The sequence below is a fragment of the Protopterus annectens genome, chromosome 7.part0 (assembly GCF_019279795.1).
Source record: "Protopterus annectens isolate FY-2018-M chromosome 7.part0, PAN1.0, whole genome shotgun sequence".
NCBI lineage: Eukaryota > Metazoa > Chordata > Ceratodontiformes > Protopteridae > Protopterus > Protopterus annectens.
The window spans coordinates 1025725112-1025740218 of NC_056739.1; the positions used below are offsets into that span (position 1 = coordinate 1025725112).

General features: G+C 42.1%; 1 protein-coding gene across 1 annotated transcript in view; it reads right to left on the reverse strand.

Annotated features, from left to right (window-relative positions):
- DMXL2 (Dmx like 2) overlaps positions 1 to 15107 on the reverse strand; it is a 1902820-nt gene that overhangs the window by 1547664 nt on the left and 340049 nt on the right. The window contains exon 12 of the mRNA XM_044076363.1: positions 1257 to 1435. Coding sequence (XP_043932298.1) covers positions 1257 to 1435 — 179 coding nt within the window. The remainder of the gene's footprint in view (positions 1 to 1256; positions 1436 to 15107) is intronic.

A 15107-nucleotide genomic window follows, 5' to 3' on the forward strand; every position in this document is an offset into this window, starting at 1 on the left:
AAAGAGTCCAACTTGGCATTCCTAGACTTGGAGAAAGCATATGAGAAGGTCCCGAGAAAGCTGATTTTGCCAGTCATGTGGTGGCAAAAAGTTCCAGAAACACTGTTAAAATTAGTGCAAGCTATGAACAAGGACCTAATGGCTCAAGTACAAACAGTATTCGGTCCCACAGAGAGGCTCCCAGTGAGAATGGGAGTGCATCAGGGTTAATCTCAAAGCCCACTGCTGTTCATACCGGTCTGACTACATAAGTCACAGACGAGAGATCAACAAAGTTGCTGTATGCATACAATGTAGCATTACAGACAAGCTCTGAGAAAGAACTTAGGAGACATATCTCTCAACTGTACAGATTTGAGCAAAATGTCCAGATTTTTGCCTCACATTTTTGGTCCGTTTTTCATAAAATTGTGGTTTTCTGGCAAAGTAGTGGCAAATCATTAAAGACTGAATTTAGAAAATAATGACAGGCATTTGAGTCTCAGATTTCATACCCTTCATAAAATTCATGCTAAAGCAAAACCTGTTATTCTATCACCTTTCTAAGTTTGAAAGTGCAATATAAAAAAATGTCCCTATTTTTGGGTCTTTGTCCCACTTTTATTAATGGCTTTGTCCACATTTTTTGCTGTAAGAAGTTGAGAGGTATGATAGGGGAATGGAAGGCAAAACTGAAGGCACCTGGACAGAACTGGGTACAGATAAGTCAGTTGAAATGGCTGGCAGCAAATGGGGGAAATCAGAAGAAGGTGAGAACTGAGATGGAAAAACAGTGGAACAAGTTGACAGTTTCAAGTATTCAGGAGGGGTGGTTGAGTAGAAGGGAAGACTGAATGAGGAGGTCAAAGTTAGAATCATACGGGCTGCAGACAGAACTGGTCCAGAATGTTAGGTGTAGTGCATGACAGACATTTCATAAATGTAGCCACTTTTTATATGTGGGTGAGTCACCTTCAAACTTCACAGCTGATTTACTGATGTACAAACTTTATTTACATTATAACTTTTGTTATATTGTTCAGTACAGTTATAGAAATCAAGTTACTGGAAGGAAGGGCACAACTGCTTGCCTACAAATTAATATATAATAAAAGTGACATAGAAAATGTGTTTAATTATTTGCTTGACTGTATTTGAACAGGTTCAGTGTTGGATTCTTGGTTAGTTATACTTTTCTTCCATGGGAAGAGGAAAAGTAAAATGTGTACAACATATAAATCTATTTTAGCTCAATATAATGAAAAATATTTTCTTACCTTGGCATATATGTACTTGTTTTGCGCCATGAAAAACCTGTCACAGCCCGAGGATGTGCCAAATATACAAAAGAAAAATTAGCAGACATGGCTGTTGCTTTTTTATCAACAACCTCGGGTACCAACATGGCAGATTTCCATCCAGTAGTAAGATACCATACTTTGAGAAGACAATCATCCTATATATGAAAAAAAATAACAATTTTCAATAACAAATGCAAACCACAAATGCAACAGCAATTAGGTGAATAAATAAATATGCTGTAATTAATGAAGTTCGATGTATCCTATGGTCTTTGTAGGTTGAATTGCCTCATAGCATGTTAAATGTAAAAGTGCATACCTTTACAGCTGCTACAAAAGTAGCTGTACATAGACTAGCAAGTGTGCTCAGATTCCATCCATCTAAAAATGTCCGTTACATATAATCTTACTGTGAATTTCACTTATACAATGTAGCCACTATAAAAATGGGAAAAATGCCTCTTGCAACAAATGCATACGTAAAGACTAACACAGCTCTAGCAAATGTGATTTCTAACAGAATTTCTCATAGAACTGTCATGTGGCTAGTAGTAGCCATCACTCCTACTCCTCAGTATAGGATGGGTGGTCCTTAAAATGCCCTTCAAGTCTTGCCCCCATCAAAAAAAAAATAACATTCTATTGATAAAATCTATTAAAGAGACTAGTTTCTATGTGATTCCCCGCATGTCACAAAAGAGTGATGTGCAAATAATAATACACACACCTCAAACTTGAATAACGCTATCATAGTTAATAAGACTCTTGGGCTAGATGAAAGCATTAATATTAAATGTTATATGAACTAATTACCAGCTGTTTAACATGCCATGTGATGTTGATGGACCATGTGATGTTTTAGCTGAACAAGACTGCAATGTACTTTAACTTACCAGTTTAACAGTCCTGATGAAGTTCCTTGGGTTGCTGTTTGAAAAGAAGACACCCAACTTTTTAAAGTTTAAGGCCATTCTATGGTTTCCATTCGGCTTTTAAGTGTGTTAATCTTTTTTTTTTTCAGTTTACTTTTTCCAACCTGATCAAGAGCTTGTTAGATTACCAGCAGATGTGCTAAGGCTGTACCTATCCATGTTCTTTGACTCTGTTCCCTGTGATGGACTATAGCAGTCCCTTCCTGAACTTAATACTAACATAATGTGTTGGTGTTCCCCATGATGGGTTACTGAAATTTCTTACTGAATTTAATATGAACACATTCATTATCTTTTCCTCATTATTGGTGCTGAAACCTCTTACTACTAACACACACAAATCTTCTGCTGGGATTAATGAATTTTTAAATCACAGATTTTTCCTGTGAAAGTGCGTGATGAACTCTCTGGAGAGCCTGTGGTACAATGTAGTGTATCACAGGGACCTGTGCTGGGCCCTGTCTTAATCAGCTTTTTATTTGAACTTACTTAATAAAGTATGGTTTGGACAAAAAGGTTTGCTGGTGACTGCAAAGCATTCAGCAGTGTAGAAGAAATTTTTATTATTAAAGAATAGAGACACCAAATAACAAAAGTATAGTTTAAACAGAAGTTTAGTATATATAAATTAGTCACACCTCATTTTGCCAAGGCAAACACATTTTATCCTTACAAAAAGAGAAACAGGAGTGCACCAGTGGCTAAAAGAATCAAAAAACTGCAGCAAGTTTACCGTTTATTGTTGAAAATAGAGTAAGCGCTTTCACGTCCTACGACGCTTCATCAGACTTCGACAAAATTCATGCAAAATACAGCACCTTAAATACATCTTCCTTAATCAGTACTCATCAATTAAAAAAGACAATTAATGTCAATTAAAGTGCAAATTGCAGATTTCAATGTCAACGCTATAAAGACATGAAGAAGAACTATACTATAATTAAATAACATTTTACAGAAATCATTTTAAAAACTTTTTACATATGTATATATTAATTTAATAAAACTTCATGTGTATTCATGACAAATATAAATATATATAACAACATGTAAAATATGTTTAAGATTAATGTTTAAGTGGTCGTGCTGCTAGGAGTGGTTTCAATGTAACCTTGTCATTTAAACCATATTTATGAGCCTGCAGCCTGACAATCCGCTTATTTTCCATTTCCTCCAATTTATTTTTAAAATTCCCTAATCCATAAGTCCTTGCTACTATCTCTAGTACATGAAATTTAAAAGAGTGGCTGAGGCCATAGTCAAAAGCATGTTGAGCTGGAGCATTAGTAGTGTTTTCCTTCTGTATCGCATATATATGCTCCCTAATTCGCTCCCTTAATGTTCTGTTTGTTTTACCAACATAAAATTTTAAGCATGCTTGGCACTGAGCTAAATAAACCACATCTATGGTTCTACAGTCAGCATATCCCTTAAAACTATAGACCCTTCCAGTATAAGGATGTCGAAAAGTATCACATGCTTCTATGTATTTGCATTGGTTGCAGGTACGGCATGGGAAAGTGCCTATCCTCTGCGATAAAACATGTTGATTCTTGTTTTCTTCATAGCATAGCAGCCTACTTAGGGATTTCATATTTTTATAGGCTACACTAGACTTGTCACTTACTATCTGTCTGAGTTTATTGTTACTTGTTAAAAACTTCCAATTGTTATGAATAATTTGTTTAATGTACTTATTCCTGTTAGTAAACGGAATCACATGCCGTACCTGCAACCAACGCAAATACATAGAAGCATGTGATACTTTTTGACATCCTTATACTGGAAGGGTCTATAGTTTTAAGGGATATGCTGACTGTAGAACCATAGATGTGGTTTATTTAGCTCAGTGCCAAGCATGCTTAAAATTTTATGCTGGTAAAACAAACAGAACATTAAGGGAGCGAATTAGGGAGCATATATATGCGATATAGAAGGAAAACACTACTAATGCTCTAGCTCAACATGCTTTTGACTATGGCCTCAGCCACTCTTTTAAATTTCATGTACTAGAGATAGTAGCAAGGACTTATAGATTAGGGAATTTTAAAAATAAATTGGAGGAAATGGAAAATAAGTGGATTGTCAGGCTGCAGGCTCATAAATATGGTTTAAATGACAAGGTTACATTGAAACCACTCCTAGCAGCCCGACCACTTAAACATTAATTTTAAACATATTTTACATGTTGTTATATATATTTATATTTGTCGTGAATACACATGAAGTTTTATTAAATTAATATATACATATGTAAAAAAATTTTAAAATGATTTCTGTAAAATGTTATTTAATTATAGTATAGTTCTTCTTCATGTCTTTATAGCGTTGACATTGAAATCTGCAATTTTCACTTTAATTGACATTAATTGTCTTTTTTAATTGATGAGTACTGATTAAGGAAGATGTATTTAAGGTGCTGTATTTTGCATGAATTTTGTCGAAGTCTGATGAAGCGTTGTAGGACGTGAAAGCGTTTACTCTATTTTCAACAATAACGGTAAACTTGCTGCAGTTTTTTGATTCTTTTAGCCACTGGTGCACTCCTGTTTCTCTTTTTGTATTGCTTGCTGTTACTCCGGAGTGCTTCACTCAGCAGTTTTTATCTTTTTATTGACATTTTATCCTTACATTGTGGCAGATGAAATAGTTGTTGCAATGTTTATACGGATATAGAAACATGGATCGGTGGTGCTTTGTATTTTTCACAGCAATGTAAAGGCAAGACAAAGAAAATAATTATTTAAAATACAATGCCTTTTCAGGACGACTACTTCTACAATGATTCTATATTTAAATTGTGATTCTCTTTTCATAACACTAATAATTTAATATAATAGTAATTTGTGTGTGTGTATTACAAAGATCACACAGACAAACTGGAGGTCATACTAATACTTGCCAAAAACATATGGGATGTGTAAATAATACAAGTTCAGGAGAAAAAAAACTCAACCATCTTAATTTATATACAGGTTACAAAGAGAAGACTTGGGGCCCAATCCCAAAAGACTTGCTCACTGTGCACATGACTACCTAAACAGACAGCAGGTGTTCTCGAATACAGTCTCCTCTGCATACTTGTTTATAGATAGGCCTTTTACTAAATTAAGTTACTTAGACAGCAAGTCTTTCAAAATCAGGACAGACTTGAACCGAGAATTTTGGAATCTGGCCCTAGATCTTCATGCATGATATTATTTCATAATACTGAAAAGCAAGCTTTACATAGATACAAAATAAAACCTTACTAATTAGTCACCAGAAACAAATTATCAGTTATATTACAATAAGGATCACAAACGGCTAAAATTTGAGGGTTTTTTCCATTACAGGCTATTACGTTTATAGAATAAGTTGTAAGGACTCCAGATATGAGCTCCTTGACAGCAATGCAAATGTGATGCATATGTTTTATTTTGTCCCTGCTGTATACTACATATGAAAAACAAAGGTTTCTAGCTTCAGTTTCAGGAACATATTAATCATTTTAAGAGAAACAACATTAACATGAAAGGAAGAATTGTTCATATTTTTTTAAAGAATTATCACAATTTGGTTGCTTCCATGTTTGAAGGTGCTATCTTTGATTAATTAAGTAGTAATATTACTCATTTATTTATATATTTATTTATGCCTGTATGTTTTATTAACTGGGATGCCAGACTCATTTTCAACTCATGCCTGGAGATAAAAACTCCAGAACAACTAGAAACACAGAAAAAAGGCAAAAATCCACAGTACAAACAGCAAGGTTCATAGAGATAGGTGCACATTAACAATATGAGTGGTTCCCATTCACACTACCAAAAGTACAGTTCTCCGAACTACATTTTGTCTAGACCATAACTCCGAATTTACACTTCTCCAAAATGGCACTTTGCGATCGCACTGTAGTACGTATAAACTTTTAGTTATGTACTTACCATAACTTTAGATTTTTGGGATCCATCTCGCCTACATTCTGTACTGATGCGTTCGGAGCCGATCCTCGGCTCTGACTCGGCACGCTATGCTATAGAGCGAAGTCTCTCATTGGCTGAGCTATTCTATATCCCAGGATGCACCACCGCTACTTCCCCAGATCTTGTTTGTCCGCACTCATGCATACACACATAACTGTTTATATAACATTGCCAGATGTTTCAAGATGAAACAATAGAACTCGGACCGTCCGATCTCTTCTGATCTCCAAGGCAGGGGGAAGGAGGGTGGGTTATTAGGAATGTAGGCGAGATGGATCCCAAACATCTAAAGTTATGGTAAGTACATAACTAAAAGATGTTATGTGATCCTATCTCGCCTACATTCTGTACTGATGGGACAGCGTCCCTAGCACCTGATTCCTGGGTGGCTCACTGGAAAACACTCCTGAGAACTGTGGAACCAAATGAAGCTCGCCCCCGAGATGCCACATCCAATTTGTAGTGGGAAATAAAGGTGTGCGGGGAAGACCACATAGCCGCAGCACAAATGTCACTAATGGCAAGCTTAGAATGGAATGCTACTGAAGCAGCCATAGCTCTTGTAGAGTGAGTTTTGACAGAGGTTGTAAGCTCTTTATTAGAAGAGGAATAAGCCTGACTAATACAGTCCCTGATCCATTTGGCAATAGTGACCTTTGTGACGGCTTTGCCCAATTTATTATCCGAAAAGGACACAAACAATTGATCTGTTTTCCGTGTTTGCTGGGTCCTGTCTAAATAAAAACGCAATTGCCTGTGAACATCCAATGTGTGGAAGATGTATTCCACTTTGTTTGAGTACTTTGGGAAGAAAACTGGAAGTTCTAATGACTGTTGCAGGCAAAAACTGGAACAAACTTTAGGGACAAAAGATGGGTTAGGCCTGAGGGAGACTCTATCTTTGTGAAAAACCAGGTACGGTGGTTTGACAGATAGAGCTTGAAGCTCTGAAACCCTTCTGGCAGAAGTAATCGCGACCAGAAAGGCAGTTTTCCAAGAAAGAAGTTTCAAATCACAGGTTGCTGCCGGTTCGAAGGGGGAGGAGGTTAAGGCACGTAATACCACATCGAGATCCCACAGAGGAGCAGGATGAGAAATCGGAGGTCGTAAAAGCGCAGCACCTTTCATGAAGGTTTTACACAATCTGTTGCTCATTAAAGGTGGGTTTATAGATTCATGAAAATTGGAAATAGCTGCCAATTGGACCTTGATGGTAGAGACTAAAGAACCTTGATTGAATAGGGAAGTTAGAAATTTCAGGACTTCTGACACCGGAACAGTGATGGGATCCAGACCCCGGAGTTGAGCCCAAATAGCAAATCTCTTCCATTTGCTAGTATACAATTTCTTAGTGGCAGACTTGTGGGCCGAGGATAAGATATGTATGACTTCCGGGTCTAAAGTATGATTCCTGACTATAGTCGGAAGAGGAGGAGCCAAGCTGTTAACTTCAAAGTGTGAAGGGACTGATGGAGTTGTCCCGACTGATGAATTAATAGGTGTGGGATCTGATCCAGGAATCATGGGCCGTCCAGTGCATATTTCCGAAGATAGGGGAACCATACCTGACGAGGCCAGTAAGGGGCAACTAAAATCATTTTGCTCCCCAAGTGAGACGCCTTTTGGATCAGTCTGGGAAGGAGGGGAACTGGAGGGAAGGCGTATAGCAAGCCGGTGGGCCAAGGATGGGCTAATGCGTCCATAGGACTCTCCCCCGGAGCTGGAGTGAGAGAGAAGAACTTTCTGCACTTCACGTTCAGCGGGGTTGCGAAAAGGTCGCAACAAGGAGTTCCCCATCCGCTGAAGATCTGAGTTGTCACTGCATCGTTCAGAGACCACTCGTGAGGAGAGAGAATAGTTCTGCTTAGTCTGTCTGCTATCACGTTGGATTTCCCAGGGATATGAGTCGCTACCAGAAAACGTCTGGTCGCCACTGCCCATTCCCAAACTCTCATGGCCTCTCTGCAAAGGGGGTAGGATCTGGTCCCTCCCTGTTTGTTCAGATACCAGACTACTGACATGTTGTCGGAGTGAATGGCAATTACGCCCTGAGGGAGGTAATCGTGGAGGGCTTGTAGAGACAGAAACACCGCCCTCATTTCTAGAATGTTGATATGAAGAAGGCTCTCGTCGGGATGCCAATTGCCTTGGACTGACCTGCCCAGGTAATGCCCCCCCACCCCCACCCCGTCAGGGAGGCATCCGTCGTCAATGTGGCCATAGGAGGAGGTGGAACAAAGGGTCGTCCCTGATCTAGATTGGAGGGCACCAGCCACCAGCGAAGGTCCCGTTTGCATGTTTCCGTGATCCGTATGCGGTGACTGAGGGGGAGATCCTGAAAGGACCACTGTGTCGATAGGAGCCACTGGAGAATTCTCATATGCAATCTTGCTAAAGGGACTAGGAGAACAGTGGCCGACATAGGGCCTAATAGCTGCAGGACCATCCTGGCTGGAGCTTTGAATCTGAGAAGCAAGGCTTGGACTTGAGCCTGTATAGTCTGTATCCTTTTTCTAGGAAGATAGACCCGCATTTGGTTTGAGTCTATCTCTACTCCGATGAACCTTATGCGCTGAGATGGCAGCAACACAGACTTTGGCCAATTGAAGGTGATTCCAAGGGAAGTGCCTAGTGATATGGTGGCTTGTAGGTTCTGCAATAGTAGACGCCTGGAGGTGGCAGTTAGGAGCCAGTCGTCCAGATACGGAAACACCTGGAATCCTAGACTCCTCAGGTGAGCAGTCACGACCGCCAAACATTTGGTGAACACCCTGGGGGCTGTGGTGAGACCAAAGGGCAGTGCGCAGAACTGAAAATGACTGTCTCCCAGGCTGAAGCGCAAATGTCTCCTGGACGCCTGATCTATCAGGATGTGATAATAGGCGTCCTTGAGATCTATGGAGCACATCCAAACACCTTTCTCCAGCAGTGGGAGAATGGATTGTAAGGTGACCATTCGGAACTTGGACTTTTTGACTGATCGATTTAGGATGCTGAGATCCAAAATGGGCCTCAAGTCCCCGGTCTTTTTTGGCACCAAAAAGAATCTTGAGTAAGTCCCTAATCCGATCTGGTCAGCGGGGACCGGTTGGATGACTCATTTTTGAAGCAGCTTTGAGATTTCTAAGGCTGCAATTTCCCGTTGACTGGGTGGCGGGTCCGGGATTTTCTTGGACGGCGGTGGAGGGTGTGAAAACGGGATGGCGTAACCTCCGGCTATGATTCGAAGCACCCATCGGTCCTGAGTGATACCTTCCCAGGCTTTTAGGCGCCTCGAAAAACGACCCCCGACTGGCTCCGGAGCTGCACAGTCGGGCAATCCTTCAGGGATTGTGGAAGGCTGAAGAGCCACGAAAGGACTCGCGGTCTCCAGTGTTGCAGGGGCCTCTGCCGCCTCTGGGACGGCGTCTTCCAGAAAAATTTCCCCCTCCTCTGCCTCTAGAAGGGGGATCGTCCTGCGAGGGATAAGACTTCTGCGATTTACGGAACCACATTTTCCCTCCTCTTTTAGCCTTGGGGTAAGGCCGAAAGGGATTGGAAAATCGTGCCCCTACGGCAGTCAAAGTCTTACCTTCTTGCTCACAGCGGGTCAATGTGTCCTTTACCTTGGGTCCAAACAAAGAGGACCCATCAAAGGGAGCATCTGCAAAGGAAGACTTAAAGGCTTCCGCAAAATGACACAGGTGGAGCCAGGCTTGCCTCCGTAGAGCAACACCCGTACCCGCCGCTCTACTCGCCTCCTCGGCTGCATATGAAATGAGCCTCATGGACGAGTTTGATATCGATGACAGCGTAGCCAACTGAGAGCCAACCGTCTGGGCCAGCTGCTCAGGTAGGTTACCCAAGAGGGTATCTGAAAGCTCCGTGATCAGATCCCCCTGAAATCTGGTGAAGTGCATCAAATAGTTCAGGGACCTTAAGGTAAAGGCCGCTGAACTGAGGGTGCACTTCCCGTACCGGTCCATGCTCCTAGACTCCTTATTAGGAGGATGGACGGACGTCGAAGCCTCTGCTACATCTTGTTGGGTAGCAGATGCCACCACCAGGGCATCTACAGCCACACCTTTGGTCAGAAACTTCTTCTCTGGGGGTGCTGATAAGAATTTATTTGGGCAAGCAGGCTCCGGTTCCACAGAGTCTGGATGCTCCCACGCCCTTCGACAGATCAAATCTAGGAGCTCGTCGAAGGGCGGAGACACCCAGGAGGCGGGGGGATGAGCTCCGAAGGCCTTGAGGAACACCGACTCATCAGCAGAAGGGGATTTGGAATGCCAGCCGCCTCACTGTTTGAGGGCTTCCAAGATGTCTGCAAAGGAGACATCATCTGAGGACGACTTAGGGGACCCCTCCGCATTATCAAGATCGGTGTCCGACGTGAGAGACTCATCGAGGGAGTCGACGTGCATCCTCTTGCACAGTCTTTTCCTTGGGGGTTCCTCCGAAGAAGCTTCAGAGGGACCTCCAGGAGGGGGGGGAAACCCCACTGGGGTGACCTCAGGCCCCAGGGCTCCGCGGTCTAGCGACAGGGGGACTACGAAAGACCCAGTCTCCGTGTGTAGGGAAGGTGCCGGTGAGACCGTGGAGGTAGCCAAAGAGGATATGGCCAAAGCACTCCTCATGGCCCTGAAGGCCGGACCGCCAGAGTCCTGGGAAGGTCCAACCCCCGGGGTCACAACAGTAGACGGCACCCCCGCAGCCGACGCACCGAGAGGAAGGCTAGGAAACGAAAACATTGGTCCCGAAGCGTCCCCACCGGGGCCGACCGAGGAGGTCAGTGTACCGAACTCCGACTCGAGAGCCGGGGTTGGAGTAAGGGTCGGAGCCGACCCAAAAACCTCCATCGGCTCCACCAGCACCGGCTCCAACGGTGCCGAGGCTGTTGGAGGAGGAACCAGAACTACAGGGTGGGCCATCGGCTCCGAAGCAGAATGGGCTGGAGCCGAAACTAATTTCTGGAATACAGGAGACTGAAACAGTCTTAGGAGCACCCTGTCGATATCCGAATCCGACATCTTGGAAGATCGGGAGGAGACTGATCGGGTCCGAGCTGACTTCTCCATCGGCTCCGAAGGACTGAGGGACCAGCTCCGAATGGACTCTACCAATATCGGTGCAGAGGGAGATTCCATAGCAATTTCAAAATCAGTGGAGCCGATGAAGGTGACCCGCCTCTCGAAGCCCCAGCCATCGGCTCCGAAACCAGAGGAGTCGAAGATGGAGGCATCGAGGCAGACCATTCCGCCCTCGGCTCAGAAGTCCGTGGAGCCGATGGAGAAGCCTGCCTAGATTTCTTAGTGGTCGGTTCCGACGGGCTGGTCGGAGCCGACTATTTCTTTTTCTTAGCTGGAGAGGGAGAGGAAGATAAGGCCTCTTCGAAGGAGGGTTTGATAAGCCCTTTTAAGATCAATTTATTCTTCCTCTCTTGGAGGACCTGAGAGGAAAAGGCATGACACACGCTGCAGGACTCCTGAAGGTGTTTGGCGCCTAAGCAGTAAACGCATAAGGAGTGATCATCTGTGATGGACATTTTATAGTTGCATCTCGTGCATTTTTTAAACCCGGAGGGTCTATGCTCCTTAGACATAATTGTAAACACTTTGCCAAATTATTTGTCAGAGAAAAAACACTATATATATATAGCCACACAACAATAAAGAACTTTTTTTTTTTTTAAAAGAAGAGCGCAAGCCCAACAAACTTAAACGTATGACAAACACCAAAAAGAGGGCCAAGAACCCTCTAACTTAAACAGGTACTTGACCTCTGAAACAACAAGAAGACTCAATAAGAACGAGGGGAAGGCCCCTCTTAACTTAAACGGAAACCTTTCCTTGTCCAACACAAAATTTTTACCACAAATTTCTCACAAAAACACACGTATACACAACAATAGCGGTTAAAACAGCTTTTGGATAAAGATTTAGGAAATTTCTGACAGAAAACTCTCAGAAAAAAACAGCACTTAGCTCAGCCAAGTTCGAGACCACGTCCTAGCTTGTAAGTGGCAAACGAGATCTGGGGAAGTAGCGGTGGTGCATCCTGGGATATAGAATAGCTCAGCCAATGAGAGACTTCACTCTATAGCATAGCGTGCCGAGTCAGAGCCGAGGATCGGCTCCGAACCCATCAGTACAGAATGTAGGCGAGATAGGATCACATAACATCAAATATACTGTTGTCACTGTAGTGCGATCTCGGAGTTAGTATATATAATTAGCAGGGGGTGTGGGTGGTGCAGCCCCCTACATGGGGGGTGCAGTGGGCCATCCCCCCTGCAAAGATTAGAGAAAATTAGTTAAAGTGCTTTAACTCTTTTCTGTTTCAGCAAAGTGCCATTTCAGAGAAGTATAAATTCGGAGTTATGGTCTCAGCAAAGTGTGGTACAGAAAACTGTATTTTCAGCAATGTGAGCCATGCAAAATACATATAAAAACATACAGCATACTTCCAGATCAAGGAGGTTGGGTTATGAGAAAGAATGGTACAGTGGACCCATCTCAACCATCTTCTGCTTCCCAATGACATTTCTGTGGGCCAGCTGGCAGCCAGCATGTGGACCATACCTGACCCCATCCCCAGCCAGCTGTAGCCCATTTTATTATGGCACTACATACCTCTTATATATATATATATATATATATATATATATATACACACATACACACACACACTCACACATACACACACACACACACACACATATATGTATATATATATATATATATATATATATATATATATATATATATATATATATATATATATATGCATGTGTGTGTCTGTGTGTGTATACATACATACGCGCACACACACATATATATATATATATATATATATATATATATATATATATATATATATGATGTAAAACCAAGAGATGCCCACAATTTATTGTAGATGTAAAACTTAAACCCAAAGCTTCACCGATGGATGAAATGAAGATAAAAGTTCAAATCCAACTGGAAAAATCGCAACAGATAAAACATAAAAAACTTTATTCCACGTAAGCGCTTTCACGGTATAAACCGCTTCCTCAGACGTGATACAAAAAATGACACAGGAAGGAACCTTTTAAACAAACTGACATCACTTCCTTAATACCAATTAAAAATCACTAATTGATTACAATTAAACCATTAATTGAAATTACATAAAAAATGCATATTAAACAGATAGATAAAAACTAGAAACTAACTATAACACTTAAGGAGCATTATGTTAAAACAACATCACTTGAGTGGCCTAGCTTTCAAAGCTGGTTTGAGTGAAATGCTCTCATTCAATCCCCTGCCCAAGTGCGCTCCCAAACGAAGAATCCACTTTAGTTCAGATTCCTCAGTCAAGTTAACCAAGTCTCCGCCTCTAGTACCCAGAGTATGTGTATGTAATACCTGGAACAAGAATACATGCCCCTGACCTTGTAAGATCATATGCTTTGCTACAGCACTGCTTAACTCACCCCTAGTGAAATAGATATACATATAAAGATGCGTATATATGTACATACACCCCCCCCCCCAATACAGAGCCTGGAATTCATTGCTGCCTAGTTGAACACAGTAAGTCAGATTGCTGCTCTTCCTGCAAATTGTGCACATACAATCAAGTTCAAGGCATAGCAAATTCTTGATGTCCTTCTATTCATATGTTGCAGTTTTCATAACGAGTCCGCCACTGGCTGAATTGCACATCCAGCTAGTATACAAAAGTCTAGTGCTACTGTTACGGTACGTGCGACATTGACCGAGAACAAATAAAATGACATTGGGCATAAAACATACATCAGCATGTACCACACCTCAGAACGTTTCTGCCACCTATCAGATCATCTGCTTCAATCATCACTCATCAGACAAGTAGCAAATCTTGTTCAGGTAAGTGCCTGTTGGGGTTTTTTTCCTTATCTTTTGGCTACTGTTTTTTTTTTTGGTTGCATGTCAGCTAGGAAGGGCAGTTGTCAGTGTAGAAGGCAGATTCCACATAAGGACTATCATGACCTTTGTCTAGTTTGCCTAGGCCCTGACCACGACCATACTACTTGCTCTATTTGCAAGGCCTTTGCTCCCAAGACCCAGTTAGCTTCTCTAAATTTATACCTGGAAAATCAGCTCCTTAAACATCTCATGAGTGATATGGAAGCTATGTTGGGCCCTTCAGGTGAGCCACAATCTAAGAAGGTCAAGAAATCTAGATCTGATTTACCCACTGCTCCTTCTGGCCCGAACGTCTATCCTGAAGCCAATGTTGGCCCAGAGACCATTCCAGAGTTGGTAGGCACTCCTTTAATGGGTACCAATGTGGATGCCATGAAGGCCCCTACTAGCACTTCCTTGGTCGAAACGCAGGTGTGCGTCTTGGACAAAGGAACCTCGGCTCATTGTGACTGAAGGCCTGAGTGGCATTCCACAAATAATTGTGAAAAAGGATGTCCCTACCAACACTGTGGAGTGTAGGCCGACATCGGGCCCATCCACATTATACTGAATGGAGGTCCCTAAAAAGAAGAAAATTAAAACTAAACATGTTTCTCCTACCCCTCAGGAATAACCAGTGAACCATACCTGAGCAATGTCTTTATGACCCTCAGGCAATCCTCAGCTCTTTCTCCCTTCTCCCTCCATTCCTCCCTCTACACCACAAAAGAGGACTTCTGAGGAATTTTCCTCAGATGAAGAGGGTTCTTATGGGGACAAATCTTTGGCTTATTCAACCCAAACGTCTTCTCCTTTGGGTTATGCCTCCACAGAAGAAGAATCTAATGGCACCGATTCCCCTGAACAAGATATCAAATATGGGGAAACCAATCTTAAAATTAGGGACTTTTTCAAATGGGATTGTTCTCAGGTGTCTGACATGTTATGAATACTGCAACATATGAATAGAATGTCATCAATAATTTGTTCTACCTGGAACTTGATTTAATCCATACA